This window comes from Pristis pectinata, chromosome 21 (assembly GCF_009764475.1).
Source record: "Pristis pectinata isolate sPriPec2 chromosome 21, sPriPec2.1.pri, whole genome shotgun sequence".
In the NCBI taxonomy this organism is placed as follows: Eukaryota; Metazoa; Chordata; class Chondrichthyes; order Rhinopristiformes; family Pristidae; genus Pristis; species Pristis pectinata.
In genome coordinates, this window is record NC_067425.1 from 4,538,697 (window position 1) to 4,559,838 (window position 21,142).

Below are 21,142 nucleotides of genomic sequence, written 5' to 3' on the forward strand. Positions count from 1 at the left end.
AACCTCGAACGTTAACCCCAAAACTAAACTCTTCGTGTGTGTGTGTGGCAAAGTCCAAAACTCCCAGTTCAGGAATGGTTCTTAAATTTCAGTTCCGCAAGCCATAAGGTGAAACATGAGCAAGGGCTTCTTCAACAACCACCGTTGTCTGAAGATAAGACGTAGATGTAGAAAAACAGAGAGAGAGTACATACGAAATCCAAATGTTCCACGATGGAACCCAAGCAACACTTCAGTGTTTACTCGGTAGTGACTTCCTCACCCCGAAAAGCATCCGAATCGTGGTCGTCCACACACAAATACCTGTTTCCTTCTACAGGTCAGCAACAAAGTGAACTCCACCGGATTACTTCCAACTTCCATACATGGATTTCAGTGGCAGACACAGTTATTGTTTCTCATCCATCGATAGAGAAAACTAGCAGGCTGGTGTCTCTCTCCCTTCTCTCTCTCTCTCTCCTTCTTCTTCTTCTTACTTCTTCAACAACGTCATTACGTCCTTTATCTTCTATTGACGTAAGCACGCCCCACACACACATACACACACACTCTCTATCTTAAAGGGACTTTCACTGAGTCCGTAACATTACGCAGAGAGAGGTAGGTGCTTGGAATGGGTTACCAGGGGTAGTAGTGGAAGTGGGAAGTTTGGTGGAGTTTAAGAGGCTTTTAGATAGACACATGAATATGAAGGGAATGGAGGGATATGATTGATATATAGGAAGAGGACATTTAGCATAAACTGGCATCAAGATTGGCACAACATCGTGGGCTGAATGGCCTGTCCAGTGCTGTACTGTTCTATGTTCTGAAAACTAAAAAAAAAAGTGGGAATAAAGTCCCATTAATGTGTGTATTTTTCCCTAATTTGGAAAATATTGTATAACACCAGGATGAAATAAACCATTTGAAAATGTTTCCCATACTTCACCCCTTCTGTAATTTTCAGCATCAGGATTCTGATCAAGATCTGTTTACAGATGCTAAGGGAAATGAGACAGGCTGTAGTACAGAAGATGTAGGCTCCAGAACTACCTACGCCTCTAACTAAGCTGTTCCAGTACAATTACGACACTTGCACCTATCTGACAATGTGGACAAGTACTTCATAACCACAAAAAACAGAACAAATTCAGTCTGACTAATTACCACCAAATCATTCTATTCTCAATCAACAGCAGTGTTGGAAGGTGTTACCGACAGTGCTATCAAGTGCACTTACTCTCCAATAACCTGCTCACTGATGCCCTGTTCTGATTTTGCCAGGACTACTCGGCTCCAGAAGTCATCACAGTTTTGGTATAACAGTGGACCAAAGAGCTGAATTCCAGAGGTGATATCAAGGCACCATTTGACTTGAATATGGCATTAAGAAGCCCTGATAAAAATGAAGGCAATGGGCTTCAAGGGAAAAAACTCCAATGGCTAGAATCCTATATTGCACAAAGGAAAGTGGTCACGTTGGAGGTCAATTATACCAGCTCCAGAACGTTGCTTCAGGAGTTCTCAGGACAGTGTCTTAGTTCCAGTCATCTTCAGTTGTTTCATTAATGACCTTCCTTTCATCACAAGATCAGAAGTGGGGATGTTCACTGATGATGGCACAATGCAGGTGACTCTCACGTTACATAGGGGTTGAGCTCTTAGGAAACAGTCTGTATCACGGCTTTCCGTGATGTGAAGCTGTGACATTTGCACATGCATCAAGAAATGTGGGTTGAAAAAAATGTGTGTTTATTTACTGTGTTTATATATAAATTTCATAAGAACCCATCTTTATTCCTTATCCCAGATTTTTTGGGAGTGATTTGGGATGGGCGAATTTTTATAAGATATCTTTATTAGTCACATGTACATCAAAACACAAAGTGAAATGCATCTTTTGCATTGAGTGTTCTGGGGCAGCCCGCAAGTGTCACCACGTTTCCGGCGCCAACAAAGCACGCCCACAACTTCCTAACCCGTACATCTTTGGAATGTGGGAGAAAACCAGAGCACCCGGAGGAAACCCACGCAGACACAGGAAGAACGTACAAACTCCTCACAGCCAGTGGCCGGAATTCAACCCCAGTCTCTGGCGCTGTACAGCATTATGCTAACCGCTACACTACCGTTCCTGCCCCATGGGCATGGACAGATAAATGACAAACAGAATAGCAAGTGCTTGGCAATGACCATCTCCAACGAGAGACCATCTACCCTTGATAATTATCACTACGTGTCCCACCATCAACATCCTGGGGTCACCAAATGGACCAGCCACATAAATACTACAGCTACAAAAGCAGATCAGATGCTGAGTGTCCTGTGACAAGCGACTCATCTCCTGACAGCCTAAAAACTTTCCACCATCTACAAGTCATTTGGGTGTGGATAGAATATTCTTCACTTGCCTGAGTTGAATACATCTCCAACTCAAGCAGCTCAACAACATCTAGGACAAAGCAACAGGTTTGACTGGGATCCCATCCACTGCATTTAATAAAAGCACTGCAGTTATTTACTCACTTTACTCATTCAGGCTACTCTGACAAAACATCACAAATATAGGACTTCTACCACCAAGAAGGTCACTGGATAGTTAAGGGTACACAATTAGTGGATAATGGTTTAAATATGTCTTAAAATTATGTCACAGGTCATAATGAAGGAGGTTGACTTTTCCCCACTTTGCCAAAAATATTTTTGAATGGGCTAGATTTTGCTGTTTGATAGTCACACTACAAAGGTTAGGGTTTAAAAAACACTCAATTAATTTATTTTTCACCTTTTTTTCTCCCAAATTAGTAATTTTCTTCTCCATTAATCAAAGCAAAAGAATAGAGGTGAGCATGAAGCAAATAATTTTGTACCAGAAGTGGGTGTGTGGATCAAGGGCAAGTTGCTGCTTAGTCTCTATTTTTGTTTATGAATATTTTAACCTAAATAAGGATTGAAGCATTTATTCTTCTCAGTTTACTAAATGGTGAATTCTGAAATAGTAAACCTCTGCTGCAATGTTTGGCCTGGGCTATCAATGCCATGTGTTGCCCTGCTCACTTCCTCACTGACTGACTCTCTCTGTTCCTTGTGGTGGCAGCGCTGGGGGAGCGTGCAAAAACATTTGCTTGTGCAGACCCAGGTCTGTAGAGATTTTAGGGAGTTAACCCACCAGACTGATAAGGTGCAATCAGTTGTGGGTCTCTAAGACTGGATGTGAGATGTGGCCAAATAGCTCCATCCCCTGGATCATCATTGCTTGATGCTAAATTGCTCGTAACCAGGTCCTTACAAAAGAATGATGGTTGAGGAAGGACAGCAGCTGGTTCTCAACAGGATCATCAAGACAACAAGATAAAAGGTGTTTTTTTTTAAAAGTGTAAGAAAGTGCTTATGCAGATGGATTGCTTCCTCCACAATAAATGAATAAGCCTACTGATTTGTGCAAATTATTGCTGTTAATTAAAAGTTAACATTCCTTTTCTGCAATTTTGTTTGCAATTTGGCCACAATTTTTTGAAGTTTATCCTGTAATTAGGTAGGGCATTCAGTATTATACATGTCACAATAAAGGGAATGAAGATTCACTTTCACAAGTTTTTTTTGGACATATAGCTATACAGAAGTATCAAGATAAAGACTGAAAAATAAATTTTCAGCTTGAAATAAATTTCCAGCATGAAAAATAACTATTACTAATCCTAAATTCTCTAGAAGAGTATAACATATCATTAATCTACTCCCATATGTTGCTGATATTTACCTGTAGCATTTTGTATTAGTTCAACACCACAGGTAGCACAGTATAATCCAGGTTGGCATGGCTTCAGTCTTTGATTCTTCTCCTGAAATTACAGGCAGGTCATGCATAAGGATATACTGCTTTTACTTCAATGTATGCCAGTGCTTAAGAAAAAAATAATCAATTAGGAATGCTGCATTTATACAAACATTAATAAGTTATTGTATCAGCGATATGCTGTAAATGTTGATATACTTTATATAGATTTATCTACCAGAATTTAGAGACTCTAAATTAGAGTAAGGCCAATTTTGATGGAATCAGAAGGGATCTGGCAGGCATGGATTGGGATAGGCTGCTTTCCAGCAAAGAGATGCTTGGAAAGCGGGAGGCTTTCAAAAGTGAGGTTGCTCTGGCAGACAAGGTGAAAGAAAATCCCAAGGGTTTCTATAGCTATATTAAGAGCAAAAGGATAGCAAGGGGCAAAATGATCTTTCTTGAAGATCAGCGTGATCATCTATGCATGGAGCCGAAAGAGATGGGGGAGATCTTAAAATGATTTTTTGCATCCCTATTTACCCTGGAGACAGACACAGAGACTATAGAACTGAGGCAAAAGAGTACTGAGGTCATGGACTGTATCTGGATTATGGAAGAGGAGGTGCTGGCTGTCTTGAGGTGAATTAAGGTGGATAAATCCCCAGGGTCTGACAAGGTGTCCCCTTGGACCTCGTGAAAGGTTAGTGCAGAAATTGAAGGGGCCCTGGCAGAGATACTTAGAACGTCCTTGGCCACAAGTGAGGTGCCAGAGGACTGGAGAATAGCTAATGTTGTTTTATTGTTCAAGAAAGTGTCTACGAATAAGCCTTGAAATTATAGGCCAGTGAGCCTGACATCATTCGTGGGTAAATTATTGGAAGGTATTCTAAGGGACAGGATATGTAAGTATTTGGATAGACAGAGCCTGATTAGGGATAGTCAACATGGCTTTGTTCTTGGTAGGTCATGTCTAACCAATCTTATTTGAGGAGGTTACCAAGAAGGTCGCCGAGGGATTGGCAGTGGACGTTGTCTACATGGACTTTAGCAAGGCCTTTGACAAAGTCCTACATGGGAGGCTGATCCAGAAGGTTAAGTTGCTTGGTTTCAGGATGAAGTAGTCAATTGGATTCAACATTGGCTTAGCAGGAGAAATCAGAGAGGGTAGTAGATGGTTGTCTCTCTGACTGGAGGCCTATGATTAGTGGTGTGCTGCAGGGATCAGTGTTGGGTTCGTTGTTGTTTACCATCTATATTAATGATTTAGATGAAGTTGTACAAGACGTTGGTGAGGCTGAATTTAGAGTATTGTGTGCAGTTCTGGTCACCTACCTACAGGAAAGATATCAAAAAGCTTGAAAGAGTGTAAAGAAAATTTACAAGGATGTTGTCAGGAGTTGAGGACCTGAGTGATAGGGAAAGGTTGAATAGGTTAGGACTTTATTCCCTGGAGCGCAGGAGAATGAAGGGAGATCTTATAGAGGTAAACAAAATTATGAGGGGTATAGATAGGGTGAATGCATGCAGGCTTTTCCCCCTAAGGTTGGGTGAGACTAGAACTAGAGGACATAGGTGTAGAGCGAAAGGTGAAATATATAAGGGGAATCTGAGGGGAAACTTCTTCACTCAGAGGGTGGTGCGAGTGTGGAACGAGCTGCCAGTGGAAATGGTAGATGAGGGTTCAATTGTAACATTTAAGAGAAGTTTGGATAGGTACATGGATGGGAGAGGTTTGGAGGGATATGGTCCAGGTGAAGGTAGATGGGACTAAGCAGAAGATCAGACCACATGGACTATATGGGCCAAAGGGCTTGTTCCTGTGCTGTAGTACTCTATGACTAATTCAATTTTAATCATTTCTTAATAAAGCTGCAGTAATGACCAGATTCAAACTTTAAAAGCAGATTTGATCACCTAAGACCAGAGTTTGCATCTTCAGTGATTAGAATGAAAAGTTACTGCCAACCTAAGACTGATGTTGCATTTTTAGTCCATATTACACAAGGGATTTTCAAGTTTTTGCTAAGAAAATAATCAGCTGTGAGAACAATGATATGTGTCTGTACTCATTTTTGCACTAAAATTAAACAGCAACATTTTTGCCTATATTGCTAAATACAATCAATAGTGACATGTGATTTCACTGCTAAGCTGAGAGCAAGCACTCAAGACCTTCAACATTCTCAAGAATAGAATCATTTCTGCCATAAGCTTTTCAGGGTTGGCAGAAGGAATCTTTGAACAGATTACTTCAATGTCCATAAAGTGGCCATTTTGAATATTTATTGAGGAAGACAGGTAAAAATATTGAAAATTTTGCTTTAAAGTACAGAAATGTCACGTTGTAGATGGGCCTTACAGAGCATAGAGATCACTGCTAGTTAACATCAATCACAGTAAGACTGCTGTAATTGACCTCAGCACTTTTGGATAAGAGAGGAAATTATCCAGGGTTTGCACTCCTGTTTAACCGTCGACTCATGAATGGCCTAGCTGAGAACACAACTAGACTTTGCTGAGTTACTCTACATAAACTACTTGCCCACTGACAACCAACGTCTAAGCTTACATAAGCAGCATGATTATCTGTGGGATGCATGGGAGAGCAAATTCTATTTATGCATCCCTCTTAAAATACTACATCAGAAAAGGTGACAAGAATGGAGCAGCACTTATTAGTTACTGCTGTAACTAAGATGCATTTCTTTCTAAATACTTATGTATTAATGCATGGCCTTTGAATGAATGTTGTACTATTTTCTTGATTAGCTGATTGCCTTACTTCATGTGGTTCAGTCCTCTTCGCTCTACACTTGCTTCTTGCTGTTGATCTTTTGTTAACATTGCCCTTCCATGACCTGTGTACCTTTAACCCTTAAAAAAAAAGATAGTGTTATAAGAACAGAAAGTATGGAACCAAAAGTTTCATTTATGCCATTTCTGATCTGGCATGGATTCTATTCAATACATTTACTGCACTGACAAAAGGTCACATCTTCCAAAGGTAAATAAAGCAAAATGCAGATAATTGTATTTTGGGGGTGAGGTAGTATAGAAATTATTTTATTGAATTAGTAGTCATGAAGCAAAGATTAATAATCCAGAGAGAGATGTTTAAATTCCTTCAGGAGAGGCCAGAGAAGTTAATCTGAGTTTGTTAAATAAATCTAGAATAAATAGCTAACATCACTGGTTTAACCAGTAATCTTCTGCAACTCTGAAGCTTTGAGGACGGAAAAAGAGAAAGGCAGATACATATGCTCAACTTAATCCAATTTCTCTATTGAAGTTACATCCAATGAAGGGCTCATTTAGTGCCCAAAGGAAACACCAAGTAGGAACAAATCATACTTTCTCCAGCAATTTGCCCACAGATTTGGTTCAGCATCCTCAGTCTTGCTTAGGTCTTCAGTTTTCATCATTATTTGCTTTCACTTCCATGTAGTAGTGTTAAGGCCCATCATCTTACATTATGATGTTTGATGGCTGAGAGTACTTGGATGTACACTCATCTAGGCAAGAGGAGAGTATAACGTTACACTCAAGGCTGTTGGGTATTAGTAGGCAAGTTAGGATACTCAGAATGAGCCTCTGAACTGCTCTTACAGTCACAGTATTTATGTGGTTGGTTCAGTTAAGTTTTTTGTCATTGGTGACCCCAACAATATTGATGGTGAAGAATTCAGTGAGGTTGATACAGTTGAGTGCCAAGGGAAAATGGTAACTTTCGTCTGTTGTAATTTGTCAATGCCTGCAACATGCCTGGTGCAAATTTGTCACTTATCAGTCAAAGACTGAATGCCATCCAGGTCTTGCTGCGTGCAAGCATGGACCGTTTCATTGTCTGAGGAGTTATGTACTTAACCAACAGCAATTAACTCCACTTCTGGTTTTATGAAGGAGGGAAGATCATAAATAATAAACACTGCCCTGAGGAACTCTGGCAACAATATCTTGGGCTAAGATGATTTTCTTCCAGCAACCGGCGATTTGGATGTGAATGTAGAAGGAATGATTAATAAGATCGCAGGTGACACAAAAATTGGTGGTGGTGTTGTTAGTGAGGATAGTCTTCAATTACAGAACAAGACTGATGATTTGTAACTGGATCCTTGACTTTCTGACCAACAGACCACAATCAGTAAGGACAGGCAGCATCACCTCCGCCACGATTATTCTCAACACTGGTGCCCCACAAGCCTGCATCCTCATCCCCCTACTCTACTCCTTATATACTCATGACTGTGTGGTCAGATTCTGCACTAACTCCATCTGTAAGTTTGCCACTGTAGTGGACCATATCTCAAATAACGATGAGCCGGAGTACAGGAAGGAGGTAGAGGGCTTCGTAACAGGGTGAAATGAAAATGTCAGCAAAACAAAAGAGCTGGTCATTGACTTCAGGAAGAGGGGCGGTGCACACATTCCTGTCTACATCAACAGTGCTGAGGTCCAGAGGGTTGAGAGCTTCAACTTCCTTGGAGTGAACATCACCCATAGCCCGCCACGGTGCAACCACGTAGATGCCACAGCCAAGAAACCCCACCAGCGCCTCTACTTCCTCAGTAGGCTAAAGAAATTTGGCATGTCCCCTTTGACACTCACCAATTTTTATCGATGCACCATAGAGAGCATCTTATCTGGATGCACCATGGCTTAGTATGGCAACTGCTCGGCTTGTGACCACAAGAAACTGCAGAGAATTGTGGACACAGCTCAGCACATCATGGAAACCAGCCTCCCCTCCATGGACTCTGTCTACACTTCTCGCTGCCTCAGTAATGATCACAAGAAAAACATAAATTAAACATAAATTATACACAATTTTTGCAAGAAGGAACAATTAGAATAAAAAAAACAAAGTCCATTTTAGTGCAAAGTGATCAAAGTGGTCACAACGTTGCTAAACTGTAGTGAACTCCAGCCTCCCAGACAACCTTGACCCACCACAATTTGCTTACTGCCGAAACAGGTACATACATGTACTTGTGCATATGACAATAAACTCGACTTTGACATGTTCACGAAGGATCTTTGACCTTAATTGCTAATTCTGTTTCTCTTAACACAGATGCTGTCTGACCTAGTGTTTCCAGCATTTTCTATTTTCATTTCAGACATAAGTTCAAATCCCACCACGGCAGCTTTGATTATGCTTGCAGTAAAGCAGCCAGCATAATCAAAGAACCCACCCACCCTAGACATTCTCTCTTCTCCCCCTTCATTCAGGCAGAAGATACAAAAACCTTAAAGCATGTATCACCAGGCTCAAGAACAGCTTCTATCCCGCTGTTATAAGACTATTAAATGGTTCCCTAGTACAATAAGATGGACTCATGACCTCACAATCTATCTTGTTAGACCTCTGCACCTTATTGTCTACCTGCACTGCACTTTCTCTGTAGCACTTTATTCTGCATTCTGTTATTGTTTTACCTTGTACTACTTCATTGTACTGTGTAATAAATTGATCTGTATAAACAGTATGCAAGACAAGTTTTTAACTGTACCTCGGTACACGTGACAATAATAAACCAATTCCAATTGGAATTGGAATTGCAATTAGGGTTGTGCTGGTTAGCTTAAGAACCAGATGAAGGGATGTAGCTGTTCTTGAACTTGGTGGTGTGGGACTTCAGGCTTCTGTACCTCCTGCCTGATGATAGCTGAGAGAAGATGGCATTGCCTGGATGTTGGGGATCTTTGATGATGGATATTGTCTTCTTGAAGCAACGCCTCCTGTAGATACTACCGATGGTGTGTAGGAATATGCCTGTGACGGATTGGGCGGAGTCCACTATTCCCTGCAGCTTCTTATATTCCTGCACATTCAAATTGCCATACCAGACCACATTGCAACCAGTCAGGATACTTTCAACAGTATATCTGTAGAAGTATGTGGAGTGTTTGGTGAAAAGCCGAACCTCCTTAACTCCCTAAGAAAGTAAAGATATTGGCACAGCTTCCATGTGATTGCATCTATGTGCTGGGCCAGGACACGTCATGTACTCTTTGAATTCACTTCTCTGGAAACTTCTATACTATTGTTCCCCAATATATTTTGATGTTAAAAGCTGTCACTGTCAGCTCATGTTTGGGTGTCAGCTACTTTACCTGCCCTTGGACCAAGGGCTGTAGTGAGTTGATAGGTTCAGGTGAAATCCAAATTGAGCATTAATTAAGTGTCACTAGGTGGAACAATCAAGGATACCTTTCATTACATTGAGAATAAACTGGTGGGGTGGTAATTAGTCAGATCAAATTTTTTTTTGTTTTTTTTTTACGGCAGGAATTACCGAGGCAATTTTCCATATGGTTGGGTAAATGACAATATTGTTGCCATATTGGAACAACTTGGCTGGAGGTACAGCTAGTCCTGGAGCTTTAGGAAGAATCAGCCATGTCAATACTCTAGCCTTCAAGCAAGGTCTAGATTCATGTCCCAATCCAAAGACTTGAGCAGAAAAAGCTAGTTCAATATTTCAGCATAGTACTGAGAGAGTGCTCCAATATCAGAAGTGTTGTAGTTCTGACAAGATATTAAAGCTTTCTCAGATGAATGTAAAAGATCTACGGCTCTGTTTCAAAGAACAGAATAATCATCCAGTTGCAGCAAATATTTATCCCTCAATCAATATCTGGTTATTATCATGATTTTTGGGAGCTTGCTGTGTCTAATGCTGTACCTAAGTACTACAAAAATACTACATGGAAAGAAGTTCATGTAGGTTGTAGCGGCTAGCTACACACTACGAAATGAAGACACAGAGTTGCTGGTTTGAAATCAGAAGTCGAATGAATGACAGGGGCGCGGTGCGCCTTTAATATCCGAAAACTTCCCACACTACAGTTCCTGCGCTGACGTCACGCGTGGGCTACCTGACCTTCCCACGCGCGGGCTTTCCTAGCCTGATGATGGGGAAGAAGGAGGGCCCCGCGCCATCTTGGATCGGGGCCTCTGACGATGTTCGCAATGTCGGGAGCCGGTTCAATGCCGGTGCGGTGAGTCACTACATACCCCCCCACAGAACCGGTGATACCGTCGCGAAAACCAGAATTAAATAAACTATGACTTGGGTGGCCTGCCCCTGTGTCGCGTTCGCTGGACCACCACGGGTTGGTCCAAGTCTAAATGAGCTGGCTTCAGCCGGTCAATTGTAAAAACCTCCTCGCGCCCCCCCCCAATGTCCAGCACGAACGTAGACCCATTGTTCCTGACGACCCGGAATGGCCCTTCGTACGGCCGCTGCAGTGGTGTTCGGTGCATGCCCCTCCTGACGAAGGCAAACTTACAGTCTTGGAGGGAAGTCGGCATACGGGTTGGGGCCTGTCCGTGTCGCAGGGTGGATATTGTGGCCAGGTTTCCAAGCTGCTCGCGCAGCCAGTCGAGCGCCGCGGCAGGTTCTTCCTCTGGCCCCCGAGGAGCTGGTAGGAACTCACCCGGGATGACTAAGGGCATTCCGTAGACCATCTCCGCAGACGAGGCACGCAGGTCCTCTTTTGGCGCGGTGCGTAACCCCAGCAAGATCCAGGGGAGTTCGTCTACCCAGCTGGGCCCCTTAAGGTGGGCCATGAGTGCTGACTTCAGGTGTCAATGGAACCTCTCCACTAGCCCATTGGATTGCGGGTGATAGGCGGTGGTGAGGTGGATCTGGGAACCCCACAAGTCGGCGACAGCAGATCACAGGCTGGAGGTGAATTGAGCTCCCCTGTCTGAGGTGATATGTGCCGGGACACCAAAACAGGCCACCCAAGTTGACAAAAGGGCCCGTGCGCAGGAGTGGGTGGAGGTGTCTACGAGGGGAATGGCTTCAGGCCAGCGGGTAAAACGGTCGACAATCGTGAGGAGGTACCGTGCTCCTTGGGAGACTGGGAGGGGGCCGACCAGGTCGACATGGATATGGTCGAACCTCCAGCAGGTAGGTTGAAAATCCTGCAGGGGGGCCTTGACATACTGCTATACTTTCAAGGTTTGGCAGTGTGTGCAGGACCGGGCCCAGTCAGAAACCTGTTTACGCAGGCCATGCCAGACGAACTTGTCGGACACCATCCGGACAATAGTCCGGATGGATGGGTGTGCGAAGCCGTGGATGGAATCAAACACCTGTCGGCGCCAGGCAGCTGGGACGATGGGGTGGAGTCTACCAGTGGAGATATCGCAGAGCAGGGTGCGCTCACCAGGGCCTACCAGTAGGTCTTGCAGTTGCAGGCCCGAGACTGCGGTGCGATAGCTGGGCATCTCCATGTCCGTTCACTGTGCCTCTGCCAAGGCGCCGAAATCCACCCCATGGGACAAAACTTGGACGGTGGGCTGTGACAGTGCATCCGCGACCAGGTTCTCTATCCCAGACAGATGGCGGACGTCAGTGGTGAACTCTGAGATGTACAACAAGTGCCACTGCTGCCGTGCTGACCAGGGGATCTGAGACCTTGTTGAAAGTGAAGGTCAATGGCATGTGGTCGGTGAAAGCTGTAAACGGCCTGCCCTCCAAGAAGTATCGGAAGTGTCTGATGGTCAGGTACAACGCCAACAGCTCGCAGTCAAAGACACTATATTTGAGCGCTGGTGGTTGAAGGTGCCTGCTGAAGAACGCCAGTGGTTGCCAACGCCCTTCGATAAGTTGCTCTAGAACGCCTCCGATCACTGTGCTGGAGGCGTCGACCATGAGGGCAGTTGGGACGTCCGTACGAGGATGCACCAACATGACCGCGTCCGCCAAGGCCTGCTTGGTTTCGACGAACACGGTGTGAGCCTCTTCCGACCAAACAATGTCCTTGCTTCCGCCCGACAGGAGATCAAACAACGGGCGCATGATGCGGGCTGCGGATGGTATGAACCGGTGATAAAAGTTTACCATACCAAGGAATTCCTGCAGGCCCTTGATGGAGGTGGGTCTGGCGAAATGGCGTCAACCTTTGCAGTCAGGGGCGTGGCGCTGTGTTTGTCGATCCGATGGCCCAGGAAATCGATTGTCTCAAGCCCGAACTGGCATTTGGCTGGGTTGATGGTCAGGCCGAAATCCCTCAGGTGAGAAAAGAGTTGGCGGAGGTGCATGAAATGTTCCTGGCGGCTGCTGCTGGAGATCAAGATGTTGTCGAGGTATATGAAGACGAAGTAAAGGTCGCGCCCGACTGCGTCCATCAGTCGTTGGAAGGACTGAGCAGCGTTCTTGAGGCCAAAGGGCATCTGGACAAGTTCAAAGAGGCCGAAAGGTGTGATCAGTGCCGTCTTCGGAATGTCGTCCGGATGCACCGGGATCTGGTGATACCCGCAGACAAGGTCGACCTTGGAAAAAATGGACTGCCTGTGCAGGTTGGCAGCGAAGTCCTGAATATGCGGCACGGGGTACCGGTCCGGGGTAGTAATGTCATTCAGGCATCGGTAATCACCACAGGGTCGCCAGCCTCCGGCTGCCTTGGAGACCACATGTAGCGGAGAGGCCCACAGGCAGTCCGACCTGCGGATGATTCCCAACTCCTCCATTTTTTTGATTTCCTCTTTCGCGAGGCGGACCTTGTCCGAGGGTAGCCGCCAGGCGTGAGCGTGAAGGGGAGGGCCCTGGGTGGGGATGTGATGCTGGACGCTGTGCTTGGGCAAGGTGGTGGTGAACTGGGGTGTTAGTACAGATGGGAACTCTGCCAGGACCCTGACGAACTCGTTGGTTGACGTAGTGACGGAGTCGAGGTGTGGGGCCGGTAGCTTGGCCTCACCCAACGAGAATGTTTGGAAGATCCTGGCATGTCCCAAACGCTTACCCCGCAGGTCAACCAGCAGACTGCTGGCGCGAAGGAAGTCTGCCCCAAGGAGTGGTTGCGTGACGGCGGCCAGGATAAACTTCCAAGTTGCGGGTGCCAAACTGGAGGTGCACCAAACGGGTGCCAAAGGTCCGAATGGTGCTGCCGTTGGTGGCTCTGAGGGCGGGTCCTGGTATGCAGTTGCGAGTCTCGTGGCTGGTGGGAGGCACGATGCTGACTTCGGCTCCGGTGTCCACTAGGAAATGACGTCCGGAATGCCTGTCCCACACATGCAAGAGGCTATCTGGGTGGCTAGCCGCTGTAGCCATCAGCGGTGGCTGGCTCTGACGTTTCCTGGAAACCTGCATGGTGGCCAGCATCTGCGGGCGTCAGCGCCCCACCACTAGTGGTAGAAACACCATTGGTCAGTCGGTGTCTCAGACCTGGTGGCGGGTGGGGTGCATTCAATTGCTGGGTCTGGCCTGCTGGGCCGCTGGGTACGTGGTGTGGCAACGCGCTCGACGGACGCCCCACTCTCCTTTTTCACCCGCCAAAGGACATCCGCCCGGGCAGCCACCTTCCGGGAATCGCTGAAATTGGCATCCGCCAGGAGCAGGTGGATGTCATCGGGTAACTGCTCCAGGAAGGCCTGCTCAAACATCAGGCAGGGTTTGTGGCCGTCTGCCAGGGCCAACATCTCGTTCATGAGCGCAGAGGGGGGTTTGTCACCCAACCCATCGAGGTGGAGGAGGCAGGAGGCCTGTTCGCGTCGGGAAAGGCTGGAAGTCTCGAGGAGGGGCTTGAACTTATTGTACTTCTCTTCCTCTGGGGGTGCCTGGACGAAGTCCTCGACCTGGGCAGCGGTGCCTTGGTCGAGGGCGCTCACCACGTAGTAGTACTTGGTGTCGTCCCTGGTGATCTGGCGAATCTGGAACAGGTCCTCGGCCTGATCGAACCAGACACGAGGCCTGAGGGTCCAGAAGGTGGGCAGCTTAAGGGCTACTGCCTGTACCTCTTGTTGTGCAGACATCGTGGGTCCAAAAACGTTTGGACCCGTTGGGGTCACCAATGTAGTGGCTAGCTACACACTACGAAATGAAGACACAGTCTCGCTGGTTTGAAATCAGAAGTCGAATGAACGACAGGTGTGCGATGCGCCTTTAATATCTGAAAACTTCCTGCACTACAGTTCCACCTGACCTTCCCGCGCGCGGGCTTTCCTAGCCCGACGATGGGGAAGGAGGAGGGCCCCGCGCCATCTTGGATCGGGGCCTCCGATGACGTTCGCGATGTCGGGAGCCAGTTCGATGCTGGTGCGGTGAGTCGCTACAAGGTATACATACACCACCATCGGAAAGTTCCAAACTTTCTGATCATTAAATGCCACTTAGTTACTTTTTTAATATATCGCTTTACTTTATTATAGGTCATGACTTACTTAAAAAATCTAACTAATAACAATATTCTTCAAATCCATATATATATAATGTCTAATTAATTTGCATCTGGTTAGAACTGAACACCAGTCATCAGCTAGTTTTCTTAATTTCTGATCTTTTGATGAAAGTTAGATCATTGCTAGAGCAGTGTAAGATGGTTGGGTCTTGGACATCAGCCTGAGAACTAAAGTAGAGCTGTCCTCTGATTAAAATGATTAACTTCCAACAACCCACAATCATTTTCCTTTGTAGTAGACATGATTACTGCCAGTGGAGAGCTTACCCCTCAACTCCCATCAACATAATTTTATCAAAACCTCTTAATGATAGTTTCAGTCAATGCTGCCTTGATATCAGAGGCAATCATTCTCATCTATCCTCTGGAATTCAGCTCCATTGTCCACATTAGGACCCAACTGTTATGAGGCCTGGAACTAAGGGGCTGTCAGAACCCAATCTGAAAATCAGCAAGTGAATTATTGGCAAGCAATGACATTCAAACAACTGGAGGTACAGGAAATCTAAAAATGTCACTATTGGCAACTGTCACTGGATACCACTCACTTTTTGAGGATCCTAGGGAGGTAATTAGTCAGATTGAATTTAACCTTTTTGTGGCCAAATATACCTTGGCCAATATTCAATCACATAGAAAATTGCCCATCTTATAATTCTACTGGAATAGCTTGACTTCAGCAATGTATCCAGCATGTCGCTGGGTCCCACAGCCCTTGTTGTATCCAGGTTACTTATTCTTGTTAACACATGGGAGTAAATTATTTTAAGACTAGCATGTGATAGCAGCAACTTCAGGAAGAGACCAACATGAATTATCTGCTCAGCCCTTCTGTCTGAAGGCTACAGACTACTGTCTTATCTTTTTCACTGAAGATGGGTATGTGTATAGATCCTCTCCCCATCATTCACGACTGTGTGTGGGAGAACTGCAAAGGCTTCATGTAATTTTTAGGTTTGACATTGCCTAGATATGTTTATTGCATGCCGCATCCTCTACTCAGTCCTACGTTGTTAGTCACCATGTGGGTCTTTCATATTTAGCTGTGCCTGGCTTTGCCCTTGGCATGCTCTTCTATACTTCTCAATATAGCAGGCGTCACCTGGCTTGATGGAAGTGGTAAAATTATGTGACCAAACATATAACATGTTACATATCCTTCTACATTTAGAGAAAACACAGTTTGGAGACAATAGATTGGAAATTCATCCGTAAATGTTAGCTATACTCTTTAAAAGTATGCTCTTGGTTACCTACAACTTAAGTAAATTCATCTTACGAGAAGAATATTGACTACCTTAGACCAAATATTTTCTAAATCTAATTCCCCCCCCCCGCCAAAATACATTTTGATTAGCTTTGTGATCTAAAAAATTGAAAAATATTACAAATTAATGAGCATTTGAGAGTTACAGTTCTCACCTTCTGAGCTGGGTTTTTTCATTTTTGTGTTTGATATTTTTTTCATAGCTGATAAATTAGTTCCTGATCCTTTCTCTACATTAAGAGCATCATCACCTATATTGATAGCTGGATTAACTTCATCTACGTTTGTATGTTCTTCTAGATAAGGTAGTTTGTCCACTGGTTCTGAATGTTTGTTGTCTGGAACAGCTGTCAAATTGCTATCTTTATGACTTATGGCTGAAATTGAATTTTCCACATTATCTTCACTGTGCTGTATCTGGGCCATCTCCACTGGGGAAGAGTACTGCTCTGGTATTAATATTTCAAACTGAATAATGGGTGGCTTCTCTCTGGAAGATTTTAAATTTGAATTATGTTCTCCCTCACACCACGAGGGGGTGGCCGACAGCTGGCTGCTATAACATTTTCTTCCTCGTCTTTTCTCTTTTAATTGAATTCTCGCCATTGTTTTAGAATCACAGGACCTTTTAATCTTACTTTTATATTGCTTGGGAAAAAGTACTGTGCTGGATCTTTTACTGTATGACTGGTCAAATGCTCCATCAGTCTGAGTAACAAGGTTGCCTTTCCCATTGCTTATGTGATTTAGGTTTTTTACATCTGTTCTCTTTTGATAGGGTCTTTTGGAAAGCATATTTACAGACCTACTTCTCAGTCTATAATTTGGTTGAATTAAAGATAGATTTTCTGCTCTTCTAATTTTCCTCTGATTCTTACAACCATTTACATTAGATAAAACAGATTTATTTTTTGCTGTATTTTCCTTAAGTTGCAAGCTTGATCCATTTGAAGTGGATCTTTCTAATACCTCCTCCACAAATGAGTAATCTTTCACTGCCTGGACAATTTTCCTATCATGGGTCCTCACGCTCTTCCCCTCCATCAGGCAGTTCCATTCACATGATTTCAATTTAATTTGTTTTTGGAGTTTGTTGCATTTAATGGAATAGTTCTTTTCTTTTTGGCTTAGTGTCTGATTTGGTGTTTTCAGAATATTTTCAAGGTTGGCTAACACACTTTGTACTGGCTGTTTAACACTATTCTCTTCTGCAAGCTTTCTTCTACTTCTTAGGTAAGTGCTGCACTCCTCTGAACAGTCTCCTTGTCCTTTTTGGACAGAAGGCTTTGATAAAGCCTTGGGCAACTCAACAGGAAAAATTGTTTGCCTTTCCCCACCAGAAGAAGCTGAAGCAGTATTAGTTCCTAAAATATTAACAAAGATGGAAAATAAGTGCGAAATTTCAAACAGTGATTTTTTTCATGTCATTCTAAGTAAAACAGACTGCAGAATGAAATTAGAAAAATTCTGATCACGTGACAATGAAGCTGGAGTTATGCAAGTTTGTTAAAAAGTTAATTACACAGACATTTAAAATAACACCATAACTACTAACTAAGAACTACACAAAGGCTGGAATGGATAACATTCAGATTTCTGTTGAGCAAAGCCCTATTCGGCAACCCACTAACGAATGTACGTTAGAGACTTCAAAGTATTGCACAGTATTAAACTGTTATTAAGAAGTTTTAAAGTAAAATTTTAATTCATTTTAAATTTGTAACACACTTGGAATTTGGTACTATTTAAAATAGTTGGCAAAAGATCCAAGGCAAAAGGAAGCGTTTTTTTTAATACAATGAGCTGGTAATATCTAAAATATACAAAAGAATAATTGAAGCAGATTCAATAATAACTTTGAAAATGGAATTAGATTTACACCTTGAAAGATGGCCTTTAGAAAGCTATGGAAGACAACAAACTGGAGAGTATTAAAAGTGTGGGTAATCCGAGAAAAAAATCTTAAGAAGACAAGGGCTGCATCCTAAATTGAAGAACCTATGGCACAAAAACAGGTTTCTCCTGGCAATGTTTTGTAACATAAAGCTGTAAATTCAAAACTTGCTTGTCCAAGAAAACAAGTGCTTAGTGGTGAATGGATAACAGAACAGCCCTCAGTACAACATTGTTACCTCAGTACCACATTGTAGCTTTCTTTCAAAGCTTTTTGATACTGGCTGAAATATGTAAATTTTGGGGAAAATGTATTTCTTCGTTCTCTTGCTTTTGTGGACGATGAGGTATTGGGTTACATAGTATGATTAGTGTTTTCAGTTTGAATAGCCTGACAAAGCTTCTGTGTGATCCCATTCAAATGGATATGTGAGAGACAGAACAATCATATTTCACATTCCCTTGACATAGGAAGCTATTTTGCTCCAGTGGGTGAATGCTGGCTCCAGAAGTAATCACATTCCCACACCCATTTTCCCATGTAACCTATTCTCCCACATTCCCATCAACTTCTCCCAAATCTACGCTCCCATACTCTAGGGCAATTTAACCTACCCATGTGATATTGGGATGTGTGAAGAAGCTGGAGCACCCAGGAGAAACCTGCAAAATTAATTATGTAACAGAATTCTTTAATGATGAAGATTTGTTAACTAACCAACTACATGGCTTCCAATAACATACGACACCAGCATATTACATTTCCGTGCATTTTGCAACTTCTTAAAGGAGTTGTATTATTTAAACAATAATGCCTTACAGCAAGGAGTCATAAATATTAGACTCAGGATACTGTTTGTTTCCCAGTAAGACAATTATTTGAACCATACCATCATGGTAAGGTTTAAAGCACAGGTCAGAAATTCTAGCAAAGACAAACTGAAGTTAGAATCATTTGTGGGCCCATCTCAAACCCTTTTTGTTGGTTGGTTTTAGAGCAATATAGGGACAGGGCTGAAAAAAGAAGTCATTTAAAGTGTAAAATTTATGAACAGTTTGGAATGACTGAGAAAATGAGGAAATAACAGCAGCCTGAATCTTATCCACAGGAAGCAATTCTCTGTAATGCTGCAAAAAAAAAATCAGTAGTCAACTGACAGCTGTCTCTCTGCCAAATTAATAGTAAAATGAAGAGTAACCATCATCAATGATTTTTTTTATATATTACATTAACTGTATGTCTACTACACTTAGAGATTACATTTTAACATGTTTCATAATACCATAAGCCAAAAAAGATAATACAAAGAACATTTGGACAATTAATTTCAAATATGAAATTTAATCATAAGAAAACCCTCCTGCTGAAAATATTTTATTTGTGTTTCTATTTATTGCAGTAACCAATACCTGAAGTCAATATGCGTTTTAAATACAAATTATAATTCTTATATGTAGTTAAAATTCGGACAATTTTAACACATCTTCCTTATTGATCAAATGAATCACTGTATTTTTTACAATCATAATCAATTTTACAGCATCTGATACAATTGCGTCACTGTTGCATGACAGTGAAAAGCAGCTTTTCAAACTACATGCCCAATAATGTGGCATGTTCTGTCACTTTAAAAGGTTCAGTCTTGGAGAATACAGTATAGTAGAGCACTTTTATCTCTCCCATTATTTGTAATAACCTGGAGACCTACGTATGTATTAGGATGGATGGAGCCAGAGATATATGCATTATAACGAGCAAAAAAAATGTGATACATTGAGAAATGGTAACTGACAGTTGAGAGATTACTTTGCAAAAACATCTGAGAGAAGAAGTAGTACTTCCTATCTTAAAATGATAATGCGGTTAAAAAAAGGAGCAATTTTGTTTAACATGGGATACAAAGCCAGTTAGCATTAAAAAATATCTTTGAATGAATTTACCGTGAATTTTGCCTTCCAATCATCACATTTTATTATTTTTTTAAAAATTGATTATTTATGAAGTAGAAAACACAGAAACAGCTGGTTCAAATGCAAATGACTCATGAACTCTGGGCTTGATCTGAAATTCATCAGTAAAGTTGAAGAGTATAGGTTTATGCAGCTCTCAAAGCAAAGAAGTGCCAAATCATAGCTGTTAAAGTCAAGAGGAAAAAAATTCAAAAATGTAATTTCAAAATTTCAGCCAGGGATTGAACAGTGACATCTTCTCATACAACATCTGACCTAAGTTTGCACAAGGTGCTTGAAAGGAGGATATTTTATTCACCAGCATGAATATTTCTTACGCTAGTCAAATTAAATAAAGGTACAGAATAAGAGATTCTATTAATTGGCTCAGCTTAACTGATAAACATCTATTCTTAGATCAGAATGAACTACCATGATAGGATAAATTTGTTTTATATTAGTTGTCATCTTTCATGAATTTTAGATGCTGTGTACATACATTCTGAGTTATTAAACTATTACCTTTATTTCTAGATCTGGACAGCCTATGATTTCTGCTTTTTGCTGCTTTGTCAGTTTCTGCCAGTTCAGCAACATCTTGGTATCTTACACTGGTATCCTCCTCAATGTCAACTGGTATAGCTAATTTGGATACACTTTTGTCTTTCACTTCCAAATATGAACACAGACCGGTGGGTTCAGCTTCCTTCCATACAGAACATGTATGTGTTGTATCATTTTCATCGAATTCTGTCACTCTGTTAATAGATCCACCATTAGTACTCTGAAACATTTCCATACATTCACTTCCTATGTTCTCAGGCATAGCAGCACAATCACGGACATCATCAGCTTTGGGTGCATATGGTGAACTATCATTCATTATTGTTTCTAAACATTCTTCTTCTGAATCTCTGTCAAAAAGCTCTGGGGTGAAACACAATGTCTCATCCTGAACATCCTCTTCTTCCTCTGTAGGCTGCTGCATATCATTGCCAACCAAGGGTGGTATTGCCATCATTTCTGTCTCATCGTCAAAGAATGATTCCACTAGGGAGGAAGGTGATGCAACCATGGAGCTG

At 42.7% G+C, this 21,142-nt stretch overlaps 1 protein-coding gene across 1 annotated transcript in view; it reads right to left on the reverse strand.

Annotated features, from left to right (window-relative positions):
* The window catches only part of brip1 (BRCA1 interacting helicase 1), a 394,954-nt gene that overhangs the window by 163,154 nt on the left and 210,658 nt on the right, over positions 1-21,142 (reverse strand). Inside the window, exons 20-21 of the mRNA XM_052035938.1 lie at positions 6,543-6,634; positions 3,743-3,824 (exon numbers count right to left, since the gene is read on the reverse strand). Of these exons, the coding sequence (XP_051891898.1) occupies positions 3,743-3,824; positions 6,543-6,634 (174 nt within the window). The remainder of the gene's footprint in view (positions 1-3,742; positions 3,825-6,542; positions 6,635-21,142) is intronic.